General features: G+C 45.1%; 1 protein-coding gene across 1 annotated transcript; it reads right to left on the reverse strand.

The window, feature by feature from the left end:
* Positions 1-920: 920 nt before the first annotated feature.
* Positions 921-16,392, reverse strand: LOC126162176 (uncharacterized). Its single transcript, XM_049918487.1, has 3 exons — positions 16,273-16,392; positions 4,822-5,446; positions 921-2,060 (listed from the first exon to the last, which is right to left on the reverse strand). Coding segments are annotated over exons 1-3 (1,005 nt in total). The 5' UTR covers positions 16,275-16,392; the 3' UTR covers positions 921-1,682.
* Between the last annotated feature and the right edge of the window lie 1,724 nt (positions 16,393-18,116).

Here is an 18,116-nt window from a genome sequence, read left to right on the forward strand (position 1 = left end):
GGTTCCAAACCCGGCAGCAAATGCTGCAGCAGTGAATGAAGGTCCATCACAGACTGTGAGGGAGAGAACATCGCGACGGAAGCACATAGAATGAACATTTGCAGTCGGTCACCACGTCGGTCACGCTCACGCAGGCACATAATAACAGCAAAGTTCATCGGAATGGAAGAATACGTAACTGGTGTTCTGAAAATTCCCACACCTGTTTACATCTCGACTGGATTGCAGAATCACCTGACCTGAACTCCATTTAAAATCTGTGTGACATTTTGGAACAGCAGTTAAAACGCCGACATCAGCATCCCCGCAATTTGGTGGAATGGTGCGATGAAATTCTCAGCGCGCTGCTTAACCGGGATGCTACCCCGCACAACGTTGGGATTCACCTCCTAATAGAGTCAAGGCGGCTATCAAGTCCAGGGGCGAAATTGCACACTATTAAGTGATACTCGTAACGATTTTTCTGGGAGTAACTAATTTTTTTGTCCAGTGAGCTTAGTTTGTTTTAGGATCTGAATATTAGTGGCAAAATATTTCAGTTGCATTTAATTAACTTGACATTTAAGACTAGCATTTGTTGACGGTTTGTTTTCTGTCTTGGCATTTGAGATCAGAGACTTGTTATGGTCTGGTGTTTGCTTTTCGACAGACAAAGAGTACATTGAAAAATATGTGCATATCTCCATATTTTTATGAGTACTAATAAAGAGCATATGTCGTGCATCTTGGGCGTCAATTTCAACGTCAGTTACTTCTCATAGGCTATGGCTAATTCTACATTGGGCAGTCCCATGTGACTACTGGCAACTTTATTTCAAAAGACAGTTCCCATTAGTCGTATGGGGCAATCCAGTGTAGGTTTGGGCAGATGAGAAGTAACTGACAATAAAATTGACGCCTAAGTAAGGTTACAAGAGAAAGAAATCTAGAGTACCATGTACTGTCGATAAAGTCATCCGCTGACAGCTAACAATAATATAATGGCAATGCAATATTTTATGAAATCTTACTAGAAAATAGATATACATTACGTATTATTTGTTCAACAAATATCGCTCACTTACAAAACGTTTGACATCTTTCATTAAGGTGGTTTTGAATGAGAAAACAAAAACCAATGCCGAACAAGAATGGTTATTACTATTTTTAATTATGTACAATAAAAGTTTCTGAGTGGCATGTGGGACCCTTTCGAGAATAATGAAGTCTCGATGTAATTCTCAACTCAAGTGCAGCACTAAGACGTGTCCGAAGATCCTTATACTGATTCTGGCGCATACCAGTATCGGTGAACACATAATTTGGTTGCACACCTCAAGACAGCATGTTCCAGATACAGACTCAGTACGTTCTCGCAGTACAGAAATAAGCTAGCGTATAAACATGGATGTCGCTAGCTTCCAAGTAACTACAGTTTAATGAAATACTTCTTACAGAAGTTGTTCAGACTTGGACGAGCACGAAACACTTTAACAGCCCACTGATGATTCACGCAATAAACAGACTCAGTGCTAAGACTGTCATACATCATCGTCCAGTGCTTTCGAGGTATTCTCGTCGTTGGGTATTCCAGCAGTTTGGTAGCCAGGACCAGCACGGTGCCCGGCGTGTAGGGCGACCGGGCAGTGAGAACGAAATATGGCCGGAGCGGTTAGTTTCCGGTTCCCTTGGTAGAACGTCGGCTACGAGGGCGCGGCGTACCCGCGGCGCACCGTGGCGACGAAGGCGTCGCCGCAGGGGTACTGCGAGAGGCGCTCGTTGAGCAGCTGCTTCATGACGCGCAGGGTGGTGGGCACGTCCTCCACCTGGGACGCCCAGCGCGACAGCACGGCCGGCACGTCGTTGCGGCCGCGCTCCACCAGCGTCAGCTCGGTCGCCTCCAGGCTGCAGCGCGGCGCCGCCGCCGCCGCCGTGACAGCCTCCGCAGCCGCGTCGGTGGGAGCTGCCGCCGTCGACGAGGCCGGCGCCGCCTCCGGGAGCTCCCGGAAGCGAACAGTGGCGTGCACCACGCGGTCGCGGATCGTCGTCTCGAAGTCGCCGTTCGGGCCGATACCATTCACCTGCAAAGCACCCATTCACTTCTTAGTTTCCAGTTTGTTTCATTAGACAAAAATGGTTCAAATGGCTCTGAGCACTATGGGAATTAATATCTGAGGTCATCAGTCCCCTGGAACTTAGAACTACTTAACCTAACTAACCTAAGGACATCACCACATCCGCCGGCCGCGGTGGTCTAGCGGTTCCGGCGCTGCAGTCCGGAACCGTGGGACTGCTACGGTCGCAGGTTCGAATCCTGCCTCGGGCATGGGTGTGTGTGATGTCCTTAGGTTAGTTCGGTTTAAGTAGTTCTAAGTTCTAGGGGACTTATGACCTAAGATGTTGAGTCCCATAGTGCTCAGAGCCATTTGAACCATTTGAACATCACCACATCCATGCCCTAGGCAGGATTCGAACCTGCGACCGTAGCAATATATTCGATACCTCATCCAGAAACGCACATTCTCGAAACCAGGACAGCAAGCTACACCGCGATGCAGAGCGCCTCTCTTGCAGAGTCTGCCACTTGAGTTTGCTAAACATCTCCGTAACGCTATCACGCTTACCAAATAACCCTGTGACGAAACGCGTCGCTCTTCTTTGGATCTTCTCTATCTCCTCCGTCAACCCGACCTGGTACGGATCCCACAATGATGAGCAATACTCAAATATAGGTCGAACGAATATTTTGTAAGCCACCTCCTTTGTTGATAGACCATATTTTCCAAGAACTCTCCCAATGAATCTCAACCTGGCACCCGCCTTACCAATAATTAATTTTATATGATCATTCCACTTCAAATCGTTCCGTACACATACTCCCAGATATTTTACAGAAGTAACTGCTACCAGTGTTTGTTCCGCTATTATATAATCATACAATAAAGGATCCTTCTTTCTATGTATTCGCAATACATTACATTTGTCTATGTTAAGGGTCAGTTGCCACTCCCTGCACCATGTGCCTATCCGCTGCAGATCTTCCTGCATTTCGCTACAATTTTCTAATGCTGCAACTTGTCTGTATACTACAGCATCATCCGCGAAAAGCCGCATGGAACTTCCGACACTATCTACTAGGTCATTCATATATATACAGGGTGAAAAGTATTTAAACCGACAAACTCTGGGAGGTTGTAGGGGACATCAAAATAAATATTTTTCCCTAATATCATTTTTTCCTATGAGGAGTATTTAAACCAGTAGAGGAGTCCGCCCCGGTAGCTGAGTGGTCAGCGTGACAGACTGTCAATCCTAAGGGCCCGGGTTCGATTCCCGGCTGGGTCGGAGATTTTCTCCGCTCAGGGAATGGGTGTTGTGTTGTCCTAATCATCATCATTTCATCCCCATCGACGCGCAGGTCGCCGAAGTGGCATCAAATCGAAAGACCTGCACCAGGCGAACGGTCTACCCGACGGGAGGCCCTAGCCACAGGACATTTCCATTATACCAGTAGAGGAAGATTTCTCTGGCGGCAAATTAATTAAACCAACAGACACTTTTCCATTTTTTATGACCAAGAGACAACAACTAGCTAGCAGATACGGCCCAATTAAACAGTCTCCAACAACACCGACAGACACATTAACGAAGAACCGCACTTAATGAGCGTTAGTAACTATGGCATGTGTGTTATCCTCACTCCAAACATGCGAATTGTGGATGTTGAAGACTCCATCACGCCTGAACGTTGCTTCATCGGTAAACAACACAGAGGATGGAAATGTAGGATGTGTTTCACACTGTTCCACGTGCCACTGCGAAAACTGTGCTCTGGGTGGATAATCAACTGGTTCCAGGTTGTGGACACGCTGTAAGTGAAATGGACGTACCAATTGCTCTCGAAGGACTGTTCGTACATTCGTCTGATTCGTCCCCATGTGATGTGCAATTGCACGAGTGCTGATTGAAGGATCCCGCTCCACATGCTGCAAGGCAGTTTCCTCAAATTGCAGCGCTCTTACCGTGCGACGGCATCCCCGTCCAGGCAATCTGCTAAATGACCTGGTCTCATGCAGACGTTGGTACACAGTATCAAAGGTCGTATGATGCGGGATACGGCGATTGGGATATTGTTGTTGATAAACCCGCTGTGCAGCTCGTCCGTTGTGGTGCCCTATGTAGTACGCACCAACCGTATCAGTGTACTCACTCCAGGTGTATCGCTCCATTAGTAAACAGAGACAATGCACTACTACACTGGAGGACAGCAGTTGCCTACAACTGAAGAGCGTAATGCGGCCTCCAACGGTTTAAGTAATCCTCATAGGAAAAAATGACATTAGAGAAAAATATTTGTTTTGATGTCCCCTACAACCTCCCAGAGTTTGTCGGTTTAAATACTTATATACTGTGTTCTGTTTGCTAAAAACTCTTCAATCCAGCCAAACAGCTGGTCTGATATTCCGTAGGTTCTTACTTTGTTTATCAGGTGACAGTGCGGATCTGTATCGAACGCCTTCCGGACGTCAAGGAAAATGGAATCTACCTCGGAGCCTGTATTTAATATGGGTCTCATGAACAAATAAAGCGAGTTGGGTCTCACACGATCGCTGTTTCCGGAATCCATGTTGATTCCTACAGAGCAGATTCTGGATTTCCAGAAATGACATGATACGCGAGCAAAAAATATATTCTAAAATTCTGCAACAGATCGATGTCATAGATGGAGGTCTATAGTTTTGCGCATCTGCCGGACAACCCTTCTTGAAAATTGGATATCAGATAATCGGCAACTCACCGCCAGACATTTCTGAAAGTTGGTGCCAGGTGGGCGCAGCTCACCTTGACGTCGTACTGCCCCCAGGTCTCGAAGTCGCCGAGCCGCACGTTGCAGGACATGTCGACGTCGCCGCCGGGCAGGACCTCTGCGGTGACGCGCGAGACGCGCCGCAGCGTGGCGGGCACGCGCAGGCGCACGCCCGAGACGCTCATGCGCGTCGTGACGGTGAAGAAGAGCAGCTTCTCGGACGTCTCCTTGCGCATGTCGGGCATGTCGACCTCGCGCCGCCCCTGGCGCTGCACCTCGGCGTGGTAGTCCAGCAGCGCGTCGAACGCGGCCGCGTAGCCGCTCGTGTCCGCCGGCTCCTCCTCGCTGCTCTCGCTGGCCGACCAGAAGCGCTTCCTCCTGCCCTGCGGCGCCCGCCCGCCTCCCTCCGCATCACCGCTGACTGCTGGGTCGATAGCGGCAGCGAACGCAGGCGTGTCTTCAGCTAGTTCCTGCTGCAAACGCTCCACGCTACTCTCCCGTTCATTTTCGTGGGCGAGCTTTTGGTTATACTCGACTGAATAAACGTCTGCTGGAAGTTCGTGTTGCAGTCTGTGTGATATCTCGTTTCCCAGTGCAGGGATAAATGCGATCATAAACGCCAAGGATGCCACGATGAAGACTTGTCCGTAGGAGGAGACCCTGAAACACGATAAAACATACCCGTCAGTCCTTTATGGAATTTGTCTCAATGGTCACCTCCGCGGATAGATGTGACCGTTTCTGACATCTACATCTACGTGATTACTCTGCTGCCGGCCTGTGTGGCCGTGCGGTTCTAGGCGCTTCAGTTTGAAACCGCGTGACCGCTACAGTCGCAGGTTCGAATCCTGCCTCGGGCATGGATGTGTGTGAAGTCCTTAGGTTAGTTAGGTGTAAGTAGTTCTACGTTCTAGGGGACTGATGACCACAGATGTTAAGTCCCAAAGTGCTCAGAGCCAGTTGATTACTCTGCTATTGACAATAAAGTGCCTGGCAGAAGGTTCAATGAACCACCTTCAAGCTGTCTCTCTACCGCTCCACTCTCGAACGGTACGCGGGCAAAACGAGCACATAGATTTTTCTGTGCGAGCCCTGATTTCTCTTATTTTATCGTGATGATCACTTCTCTCTATGTAGGTGGGTGTCAGCAGAATGTTTTCGCAATCGGAGGAGAAAACTGGTGACTGAAATCTCATGAGAAGATCCTGTCGCAACGAAAAACGACTTTGTTTTAATGATTGCCACTCCAATTCACGTATCATGTCTGTGACACTATCTCCCCTATTTCGCGATGATACAAAACGAGCTGCCCTTCTTTGTACTTTTTCGATGTCATCCGTCAGTCCCACCTGATGCGGATCCCACACAGTACAGCAATACTCCAGAAAAGGGCGGACAAGCGTGGTGTAAGCAGTCTCTTTAGTAGACCTGTTGGAACTTCTAAGTGTTCTGCCAATGAATAGGAGTCTTTGGTTTGCTCTATCCACAATATTATCTATGTCATCGTTCCAATTTAGGTTATTCGTAACAACCTCAGAGGATACCGATGATACGAGGGATGTTCAATAAGTAAGGCAACATTTTTCTTTTGTCAACCAGTTTCGGTAGGAAAAATACGGAGCTGGTTGTGAGACATCTTTGAATATTCCCGCTTCAGACCCTGTAGTTCCATGAAGTTGCGATAGGTGGCGGCACTATACGTAACATTCAAAATGGCATCTCTGACGGAAATGCATTCTAAGCAGAGAGCTGTCACGGAGTTTGTTTAGGCGAAAAACCAGACCATCGCAGATATTAATAGCCGCCTGCAGAAGGTCTACGGAGACAGGGCAGTGGACAAAATCACGATAAGTCGTTGGGCGAGGCATCTGTCATCATCGCAAAAAGGTCGCGCAAACCTATGCGATCTACTGCTTGTAGCCGAGCGGTCTAAGGCACTGCAGTCATGGACTGTGCGGCTGGTCAAGGCGGAGGTTCGAGTTCTACCTCGGGCATGGGTGTGTGTGTTTGTTCTTAGGATAATTTAGATTAAGTAGTGTGTAAGCTTAGGGACTGATGACCTTAGCAGTTAAGTCCCATAAGATTTCACACACATTTGAACATTTGATCTACTGCTTGCCGGCTGTGATCTGTGTAATGTTGGAACGTGCGGACACTCTCGTTTGAGGTGATCGATGGATCTCAGTCAAACACCTCACTGCTCAGCTGGATGGCTCTGTTGGTGGTGCCGACACACTCGTCCATCAGTTGGCGTACTCAAAGGTGTGTGCCCAGTGGGTCCCTCGCCACCCTACAAAACACCATAAAGAGCAACGAAGGATCATTTGTACGGAATTGCTTGCGCGTTACGACGGTCACCGTGACAAATATTCGTAGAAAAAATCGTCATAGGCCACGCAATATACGTTCATCCCTTGTAACCGGGGACAAAAGGGCATTGCATGGAGTGTGCCACACCATCTTACCTCCGAAGAAAAACTTCAAAGCCGCAACCTGAGCCGGTAAAGTGTCGTGAAGATGTTTTTCTGGGACTCTGAAGAGTTATTCTGTTTGATGTTCTCCCTCACAGTACAACGATTAATCCTGAAGTGTATTGTGCTACCCTCAGGAAATTGAAGAAACAACTTCGCCTTGTTAGTCGGCACAAAAAAGGAACGAACTGCTACTTCTCGCCGGCCGGAGTGGCCGTGCGGTTCTAGGCGCTGCAGTCTGGAACCGAGCGACCGCTACGGTCGCTGGTTCGAATCCTGCCTCGGGCATGGATGTGTGTGATGTCCTTAGGTTAGTTAGGTTTAATTAGTTCTCAGTTCTAGGCGACCGATGACCTCAGAAGTTAAGGCGCATAGTGCTCAGAGCCATTTGAACCACTTTTTTTTTTTTTCCTACTTCTCCATGACAATGCGAAGCCTCGCAGAAGTTCCACGTCTGACAGGAGCTCACAAAGCCATCCATCTGTTTGGCCCAAAGAAGGATGCACTCCGCAGGAAGCAGTATGTGGATGACGGGGAAGGTTACTGATGCAGCGAGACGTCGGCTCCGATGTCGACCAGCGAAGTGGTAGCATGCGGACATACAGGCCCTCCCAGTAAGGTGGCTTAAGGCCGTTGCATTAAGCCAAAATTATGTTGAAAAATAGAGGTTTGTAGACAAAAGAGGGCGGAATAATATGGTGTATTGAAATCCTGAATAAAATCAACCTGTTTTCAGGAAAAAATTGTTGCATTACGTGTTGAAGGCTCCTCGTATTTTCAAAGAGCTTTCATCGGCAGGAGACTGAAACGAGATCGCCAGCCGCTGTGGCCGTGCGGTTCTAGGCGCTTCAGTCTGGAACTGCGTGACCGCTACGGTCGCAGGTTCGAATCCTGCCTCGGGCATGGATGTGTGTGATATCCTTAGGTTAGTTAGGTTTAAGTAGTTCTAAGTTCAAGGGGACTGATGACCTCAGAAGTTAACTCCCATAGTGCTCAGAGCCATTATTAAAAAAAAAAAAAAAAAAAAAAAAAGACAGAGCAGCTTGGTACCGTGAAGAGCTTCTCGAAGGAGCTGAACATCATGCATGCTTCGGGAACCACCTTGTGCGTCGGCGGGTATTTTGCGCTCCGTTATCATTTTCCTCCCCCTCCCCCGCTCCTCCCTCCCTCCCTTTTCCTGTTCCAGTCGCAAACGGTGCATGGGGAGGTATGAGTTTTGGTGCATCTACGAGTGAACTGTAATCTCTTTAATTTAACCTTCATACCGTTTACGCGAGTTATATGTAAGAGGAAGTAAAATTTGAGTTGACTCTTCTACCAGCGTACGCTCACAGTCTTTTAGCATTAATCCACACAGTGATCCAGATCGGCTCTCTTGTAGCGTCTGCCGCTGCTGGAGTGGGATGAGTACCTCGATGATGCTTTTACACTTACTAAGTTAACCTGTGACGAAAAGTGTCGCTCTTCTTCGGTCCTATCTGGTAACAGTCAAAGATCGACGTGAAATGTTTAAGTAGCGGTCGAACAAGGATCTTGTCAACTATCGCCTTGTTGGCTAGACTACCCTTCTTGAGTATTCTTCTGATAAATTATTTTTATATGGCTGTTTCACTTTACACTGCTCTGTAAACATACTCCCACATTTTTAATATACGTTACTGCTGCCAGTTATTGTTCTGCAGTCGTGACGGTAAGGAGGATTTATGTCGTTTTATGGACAATACGCTGTGGCAACCATTCATCATGTGTTAATGTGCTATAAGCACACTAAATAATATGCTAAGACTATGTCATTTCTCTTCGAATGCGAGCCGGGTATCGCATTAAAATTACGCCATTTCTCTTCGAATGCTTGCTGGAATGTAAATAAAACGTATGAAAACGTATCGTGTGGCGTTCTCCTCTCCACGATAACTAAAAACCAGCATCAAGTGCTGAGATGGTCAGCCGCACTACGATCAATTCAGAGAGGCCGGCAGTGAGGGTGCTACGTTGCTCACAGTACAAGGTCAGGATTTTTCTTTAAAAGTGTTTGTAAAGTACTGTGCAGACGCAGAGTATGAGGGGTTTTAGAGGAGCAGCTGACATATTGGTACTGGAGCCCAACTGTGTTCTATAATGAGGCTGGCTGTCTCCTGTAATAATAATAATGATAATAATAAAAGGGAGAAAGAAGTTTTCAACGAAGAACTTGAAGAGGTGTCATGTGGCATCCGCACGAAAGAAATGAAGAGAATAATGACGAAAGAATAGAAAGGTACAATGAAAGGGAAAATAAGTTTGAGTGCACCGAATGGCAGTTTGTTGACACGGGTTCGATTCCCGCTGCTACCATTATTTTTCTCTATTTTTATTTTATTCCTCTCGATGTTAAATTATTAATTCTAAACATTAAAAATTCGAAGAATTCAGTTAACAGATGTAAAATTGATGTAGTCCATTTAGTTACAATTACCACCCTTGTAAGTCAAAAGAAAATATGTGGTGGTAAAAAAAGCGAGTATGCGAGGAAATTTAGTATGAAAGTGTGTGGAAAGAGTTGGATCTGTGGATGCGATGTTCGCAAAGCAGTATCTTGCTTTCGATGTTTTTTGTTAAGGAACAATAATGCGTGGAATACAGGGAGAGTGAAAGATCTAGGATACATTAATGCTGAAATCACAAACATACTTGATTAGTGCATTGAATAAAGCTAATATCGCAGTAATATATAGTCGCATCTACATAACGACGTAGTAATATACTGTCTTCTTATTTTTGTAATACTGTAGCACACTGGTAGAGTTTTACACGAGCCGCTATTGACATTACTTTATATTTGGTTATGCTGAGAATCTATTGATTATCGCTACACTGATTGTCGACCTGCAGAAGTGCAGGTCTCCATATTCCACAACTGCAACTTGTCTATGGATGAGCGGATGAGATGCCGTGAGCTGCTACAAAGATTAGGCAAAAGAAGTAGTTCCCATTTTTTGCAGCAGGTTATCGTAGATCGCTGTAGCATTTTCAAGAAGCGTCGTCGGGTAGGTGCACATATATGGTAGCCCACATTGTTAACGTGAATTTACTGTAGAGTTATGAACTACATCTCATGCTTACGTAGTACCACATTTTTGGAGAGCCAAATGTCTTCTATAAAAATCAACATTAATATTGCAAAGAAAGATATATTCCAAAACTCAGCTTGCTCTGTTCGTCCATGAGATCCGGAGCACTGTAGACGACGGCGTCCAGTTTGATCCCGTATCCCTTGGCTTTCGGAAGGAAACCGATACAGTTCCGAACTGTTTGCATTACTCTCAGATACGAAGTCCGGTGCAGCTGTTTGCGAAACACGATATTTCGGCAGCGTACCTTGCTGTAAGCTTCAGGTGATACCTGCAGAATGAACACCTTTGCTACATCGCGGCTCCATTGTACTCGTGCCTTTGTACTCTTATCGTAGAGAGGAGGCGCAATGTAACAAAGACGCACATTCAGCAGGTATCATCTGAAGATTGCGACAGGGTACGTCGTCGAAATATCGTGCTTCGTCGACGACAGCACCCGAATGGACACCCGAGAGCAATACAAATAGCTGATCCTCCGAAAAACGCAGGAAAGTCCGCAGAGGATGCAGGAATTGGCAGTTAAGCCAGAACATAAAAGTATGCATATATAACAGAATAGATCCACTGCTGTCTGATTACAGTATGCCAATGAATTACTGGAAACTATTGCAAAATACCGAGAAGTAACCTTCCGGGCTGACCTAAAGTGGAATGACCCACCAAACAAACTACAGGAAACTGAGATGCGCGGCTGACTTTCGTTGAAATAGTCTTACCGGAATATAAACGAATAAGGTGGCTTAATAAACTGTGTTCAAGCGACTCTTGAGTATTGCCCATCAGCCTGGGATTTTTACGAAGTTGGGTTAATGAAACAGATAGACAAGATCCAAAGAAGAGCGGCAAGTTTCGTCGCGGTACCATTTAGTGGGCGCGAGAACATTTCGGAGATGCTCTAGGACTTCGAACGGCAGACGCTACTAGAGAGACGTCGTGGAAGAGAAATTACATTACAAGAACAGTAGGGCAACAAAATGCTGCCTCCCACATAGTATCGTGAAATAGACAAGAAAAACCACAGAAATAGGAGTTAGAGCGAAGGTTTACTTCCAATCATTCTACCCACATACCATTCGTGAATGAAAAAGGGAAGGGCGGAAAGGATAGTGGTACGCCGTGAGATGATGATGAAGAAGAACTACGTAGACCGGAACCAGAACCTAATACAAACGCCCGGTATTGCACTGCGAGAAGACTTTGGTCTCTGACACCTTTAATCAATGACGCCTTAGGATACACAATGGGAGAGCATTTAAGAGGATAAGAATACTTCAACACAAGTTGAGCAAGTTTTAGACTTTGCACTGTGACACACACACGTAGACGAACGCACAGCCGACTATTGTTTTTTCTGGGACGTTGTCCCGCCAAACGAATTTAGGAGCCGGCCCCTGTGACCGAGAGGTTCTAGGCGCTTCAGTTCAGAAATCTGAGTGACTGCTACTGTCGCAGGTTCGAATCCTGCCTCGGTCATGGATGTGTGTGATGTTCTTAGGTTAGTTAGGTTTAAGTAGTTCTTTGTTCTAGGGGACTGATGACCTCAGATATTAAGTCCGATAGTGCACAGAGCCATTTGAAACATTTTTTGGATGAATTTAGGCAAGTGCTAGACTTGATATCCCCTCACAAAACGAAACAGAACGTGACTGGTCGGTTCAAATGGTTCAAATGGCTCTGAGCACTATGGGACTTAACATCTGAGGTCATCAGTCCCCCTAGACTTAAAACTACGTACACCTAACTAACCTAAGGACATCACACACATCCATGCCCGAGGCAGGATTCGAACCTGCGACCGTAGCAGTCTCGCGGTTCCAGACTGAAGAGCGTAGAACCGCTCGGCCATCGCGGCCAGCTGTTCCGCATGTACTCTAATCTTATTTTTATCAGTATGGTCCTTACAAGTCACATATTTAGGGATCAATAATGTGGCTTTGGATACCATACAAGACATATTTGTAATCTTGAGTTCAGGCGAAGTCACAAGAAGCAACGCATTTCTTAAAGCGGTTCTCATTGGTTTTACAGAATCACTCTGCGCCCTGGCGTTACAAAAACTACCTCACACGAACTCTGAACATTTTATTCTTGGATTTAAATCTCCGTTCTAGTTGGATAATAACAACAGCTCTTTAACAATTTTCACCTATTCAGAATTTATTTATTTATTTACACGTCTTGTTCCGTAGGACCAAGCTGGGGAGAAAATCTCCAAGGTCATCGAATATATCAGAACATGAAATTACAACATAAAAGTAATAACAGATAAAATAAAATGTTTATGAATCCAAAAAAAAGTCGAACCATAAGTTTAAGTAAATTCAGGAATCAGCTTAAGTTTTCAAGGAATAGGAGGAGTGACCCACGAGGAAAGCCTTCAGTTTCGATTTGAAAGCGCGTGGATTACTGTTAAGTTTTAACTAGCCGTTATGCAACAATCGTTTGAGGTGGTTATCGGAAGGTAAACTGTCGTGCAAAACTTAAGGATGAGAGTAACTTACGCATGATTTGTCACTTCAGCTAAGGTAGCTCGATGAAACTTTACCACAAATAGAAAGAACTGCTGCAGTTCAGTATGTGAAAGAAATACGCAGTGACACGAACAGAGATGACACTTTCATTCAAAAACACTGATGTCACTGCGATTTATGACAGAATCCTAGACGTTACTAAAAGCGAGACATGGTTTTCAATAGGGCACAAAGTTGGTAAGAAGTTCTTGTGGTAGCGCGTTCCATTTCTTCACCAGCGCGGTTGACAACTGATGGACGGTCGTTCGTACATATCTAAGTGCCGCAATATGTCTCCCCAAAACATCCCGCAAATGCTGGATGGGATTTAAGTCGGGGAAACGTGCAGGCCAATCCATTCGCCCGACATCCTCTCGTTCCAAGAGCTCCTCCACTTTGGCAGTTCAGTATGGTCGGACATTGTCGTTCACAAAACAAAAGTCAATGCAAAATGCAACCATAAAAAGACGCACATGGGTAACGAGCAAAGCGTCACGATAACTAAGACCAATTAGTGTACCTTGTTTAACGATTTGTAGGTCAGCACGCTCATGCAACGTTATGCTCCCCACCTTATAACATCTGGACCACCAAAATTATCATGTTCGATAATGCTGGACGTACACTGACAAAGCAAGGGTGGTAAAACGTAATGCAGTGGGAAATATTGCCGAGCATGATCGTTTTGGGTGTGTGGAGGCAAAATATTATACAACCATAGTGACACCCAAGTCTTTCCCCACGTACCTCTTTTCACGGGTGCATTGGACATTGAGCATTTTTATGTATGACATGGGCGTCCGCATCGAATTTCCCAGGTGCAGAACCTAATCAAGGAGGTGCCATAGAGTCTCGACTGGGCTTAAATCATGGGAGTTTGGTAGACTCATTCTGGTACTCTTCGAACCACGCACGTACAGTGCGAGCTTTGACAGGTTACATTTTCCCGCTAGTAGATGTCATCGAGCGGCTGAAAAGTAGAGTGCATGGAGGGACGGACAGAGTCTCCAAGGATAGATGTGTTCAGCCGGCCGGAGTGGCCGAGCGGTTAAAGGCGCTACAGTCTGGAACCGCACGACCAGTACGGTCGCAGGTTCGAATCCTGCCTCGGGCATTGATGTGTGTGATGTCCTTAGTTCGGTTTAAGTAGTTCTAAGTTCTAGGGGACTTATGACCACAGCAGTTGAGTCCCATAGTGCTCAGAGCCATTTTTGATGTGTTCATCCACTGCGCCTTTCAGAATAATGAGATAATCCGGGGAGTGCCACAGAAACATTCCCTAAACCGTAACTCTCCCTTCTCCGACCTGGGGCCTTATGAGGATTGTTGCAGGACCATACAAGGCAACGGTGGAGCATAAAACGTGATTCATCTGAATAGGCCAACGGTCGCCAGTCAGTGGACTTTGAGTAGCGGTACTAACGTGCAAATTCCAGCATTCGTCACATGAAAAGCACTGGCTGCACGAACTAGGCGCCTGTTGCAGAGGCCCATACGCAGTAACGTTCTTTGAACGGTCGTTGAGAAGACACTGTTGGTAGTTCCTTGGTTCATCTGGGAGGTCAGTTGCCGCAGAGAGGCACATCTATTCAGCCGTACTCATCTCCGCAGCTGTCGTTCACCCCTGTCATCCACGGCCTGTGGTGCAACACAGTTGCCTTGGCACCGGATTTGGACAGAGCTATTTGGTCATGCATGGTATAGTTTAACTATTCCAGCACGAATATACAGGTAGTTTATAGACTTAGCCGTTTCGTAAATGCTTGCAGTCTTGGCCCGAAAGCCAATCATCATGCTCTTTTCTATGTCAGAAAAATCTCTCGTTTCCGAATTAGGACAGCTACTGCACCGTTTCCTGCGTTCCTCCCACCCACTGTCCCAATATACTCTCCACTGCTAGTTTTGCCACCTGCTATCTCGGAGCGGTTATTGCAAGTTTTCGTCGAACATAGACAGTGGTCACATTAATGTGACTGGACCATGTACAAGCAAATAGGTCATTTACTGAACGGCAACACGAAAAAAAAAGAACATCAAATGTCTAGGAGGAATCAAGAAAAGTAGCATCAACTTTAGCGCATCTTCTACGAGAAGAGCTATATGGTTTATACGACAGCTGTTTCTGGGTTACATGTCGACTCAAAAAGGAGAGTTGCTCAGTCTTTTAAAAAGAAATCGAATTCGATCCCAGAAATGGCGCTATATTTCTGCTTCCAGCAAGTGTCATTAAGGCAGATGTGTAATTCTGTGTATAGCTGCTACGCTCCTTCATAATAACATGTTGTAAGAACGTCACAACTTAAGACAACGAATAAAATACAGCACTTTCAAAGATGTTGGTGCGCTTGATATTGTCGGCAGTAAATATCGTTCAAAGACACAGTAAAAATGAAATACCGCACGCAAGAACGAACCTATGACCTGAGCTGAAAAAAAAGGGTGGGGGGAGGGAGTGGGGTGAAGAAGGGGCAACTTAGTTTGATGGCGAATATCGAAATACTTCTGAGATTTCATGACTCTGGATACACTTCCTACTGGTCAGTATCGCTTACAAGTAACAGCTTTCTTCAAAGTGGCATGGAATCGTTGTGTCTGTCTGATACGAGAGGAAGCGAGCTTGGTTTGTGATTTTTTTTTTTTTTGGGATTTAGTGGACGCCTTTCCCCTCCTGCACCTCGTAATATGAAAATATGTCTTTTCTAGGATGATATACTACAACATAAAACATGGAACTTGAGGACACGAATTGTGCATAGGATAAGGAACAAGTGTCACATTTTCGGGTTTCCGAAAGCCAAAAGAGCAACATCAATCGGACTGGGCGGACCTCAGGTGCACATAATCGGACAAAATTCATCTTCGTAAATTAATTCTGTGAAAAAGAAACAGGCAGTAACAGCTTGTGTGTATGTAAGTGATAAATTTTACCGTAATTACAGAGTACACAGGCGAACCAAGACTACAGCATACTAATTTATCGCCAAATATTGGGCATTGATAATATCGTGCGGAGTCAGAGAAGAAAATCCTTACTGGATTATTTAAGCATATTGGTACTGCCCAACAGTTCGGTCGTTGAGAATTAATTTCTGAGAAAGTGGAGCTGTAAGTGAATATTAAGAAAAATACGCTTGTTTTCTAGTTAATGTGTAAAGTCGATCAATAAAATATTTTCAAGCAACCCAGAAATGTGGTGATTAAGTAGCGTATCCTGATCTAGTATCAACAACTACGGAAGCAGTAATACTTGCAGTGCGCTGACCTCAAATAAAGTTATAAGAACTGACTGTGACACCTTATGACGAATACTCATGCATCGAAAAGTGCACAAAGCATGCATATATTCATTCATTAAATGTCGTATTTAGGCTTGTAGGATGAAGAATACTTACATTGTGGGTGGTGCACGCGCCCGCACTGCCGAAGGAACTGCTGGAATGTGGTAATGCGCGTCCGAAAAAACAAGGCGATAAGACGGACGACTCCCTGCTCAGGCGGCGCTAGGCTGGCCGCGCGAGCGCGCCTTGAACCCCTGCCAGCGCAGCAGATAGCGGGGTCACGGTTGCGTCACTGCGCGTCTACGCCCTGACTCGCTCCAGTCAACCGGTACACGCGTCACAGAATATGACGAGTGCTTGGCCTGTCCACTGACGGTGCGCCCATCTCCTGATCCACTCGAGCCCCTTACGTAAGCAGTACAGCTACGTGTTGCGGCGAAGTACACGATACATTGTCCGACGGACAGGGAAAGACAGTGTTTTATCACTCAAAGCATACAGACATTTCTGCGTAAACCTGTTAGGGCAATACACTTTGGCTAAGGTTCTCACACAGGAAATCTGAATAAAAACGCCTTCAGTCACTATTTTTTTCGTGTTTTATTAAACGACGCATTTCGGACTCATCAGGTACAAATCGTCTAACACGTAATTTACATTGGCTCTCGAGTGAGGTGAAATGCATGTTTATGTTATGAAAAGGTTAGATGTTAGTTTTTGTATCTCGTGAATCAAGTGCGAAAATTATGTGAACAACAGTGAAAACACAATAAAAAAATTACCGAACAAACAACGAAAAATATTTTTGAACTTTTGTCGTCATGCAAAGTCTATGTTATCTATGGTCTGTGGTCGGGACACTCCGTCTCTCTTTTGTTACCCAGTGCGATTGCCACGCTCCGAGCGGCCAGGAAGTTGTACTGTTGAGTTCGGCGAGATCTTGTGAAAGCGAAAGCAAATCATAACTGATATATTGTTCTGTAGAATAGTTTTCACAAACGGGAGAGCCTGTAGCGCAATCAATTGCAGCAACAATACGAAGAAGACACAACATTTGCCCTATTTTAGATTTCCTAACGGTCCTGGGATGCCTTTAACCTTAGGCAACAGTGTATTTACGATTTTCTTGCAATTTACAGATATTTACTGGAGAATGTCGTGTTCTTTAAGAACAAGAAATTTTGTCAGTAAACAGCACAAGACCTCACCTTTTGCAGTTTCCTTTGCTATGCTTCCAGTGATATCAGTGAATGTGGAACATAAGTAACGTTATGGAATGCAATACATACGTTATTTAACGTAGCAGACAAGCTACTGGAAAACTTCATTTTTTTCTTATCTGAATGTTGCACACTTTTCACATTCGTACATGGCTGCAATCAAAATAAATACCTACAACTCTGGCTGAAGTGAAAACAGCACAGACATGATAATTAAAGAACAAAAGCAATAAAACTGTTTCCCAACACAGAAGAAACCAATTCAACAATTTAGCTACATCTGAGCCACAAACGGTGAGAACCGTCAACACATTCGCTTTGGAAACAAAAGTAATTACATTTGCAAAAATATTTATGTATTAGAAAATCGAGTGAAGTGCAAGATTGTACGAAACATTAGGCTCCCTAAAACGTTGTCATGAGTCAAAGAAAGTGCCTGTCATAACAAGAACAGGTAACAAAAGAAATATGCTCCTTTCATGCACGAAATATGTGTTTATATTCTTTTGTTTTCAGTGGAGTAAGCTGCAATTATACACACATTCGAAAGTATTTCTTTATCATGAAGTTGTAGCTCATGTCACTGAATCAAGGAGATATGGTTGTTTTTACATAGATTTCACGATCATTCATGTGTGTTGATAATTTAATAACGCTTTGAACGCAAACATTTAGTAACTTTTTCGCTAGTTAACTAGAAGAATGATTAAAAATAAACTTTACTTTTACGGCTGCTTT

This window comes from Schistocerca cancellata, chromosome 2 (assembly GCF_023864275.1).
Source record: "Schistocerca cancellata isolate TAMUIC-IGC-003103 chromosome 2, iqSchCanc2.1, whole genome shotgun sequence".
NCBI classification, from domain to species: domain Eukaryota; kingdom Metazoa; phylum Arthropoda; class Insecta; order Orthoptera; family Acrididae; genus Schistocerca; species Schistocerca cancellata.

Bases quoted from the DNA above. Each gene is read 5' to 3' on its own strand.
- LOC126162176 (XM_049918487.1), bottom strand. The intron at 2,061-4,821 runs GTGAGCTGCGCC...GGTGCTTTGCAG, and splicing joins GGGGGCAGTACGACGTCAAG to GTGAATGGTATCGGCCCGAA.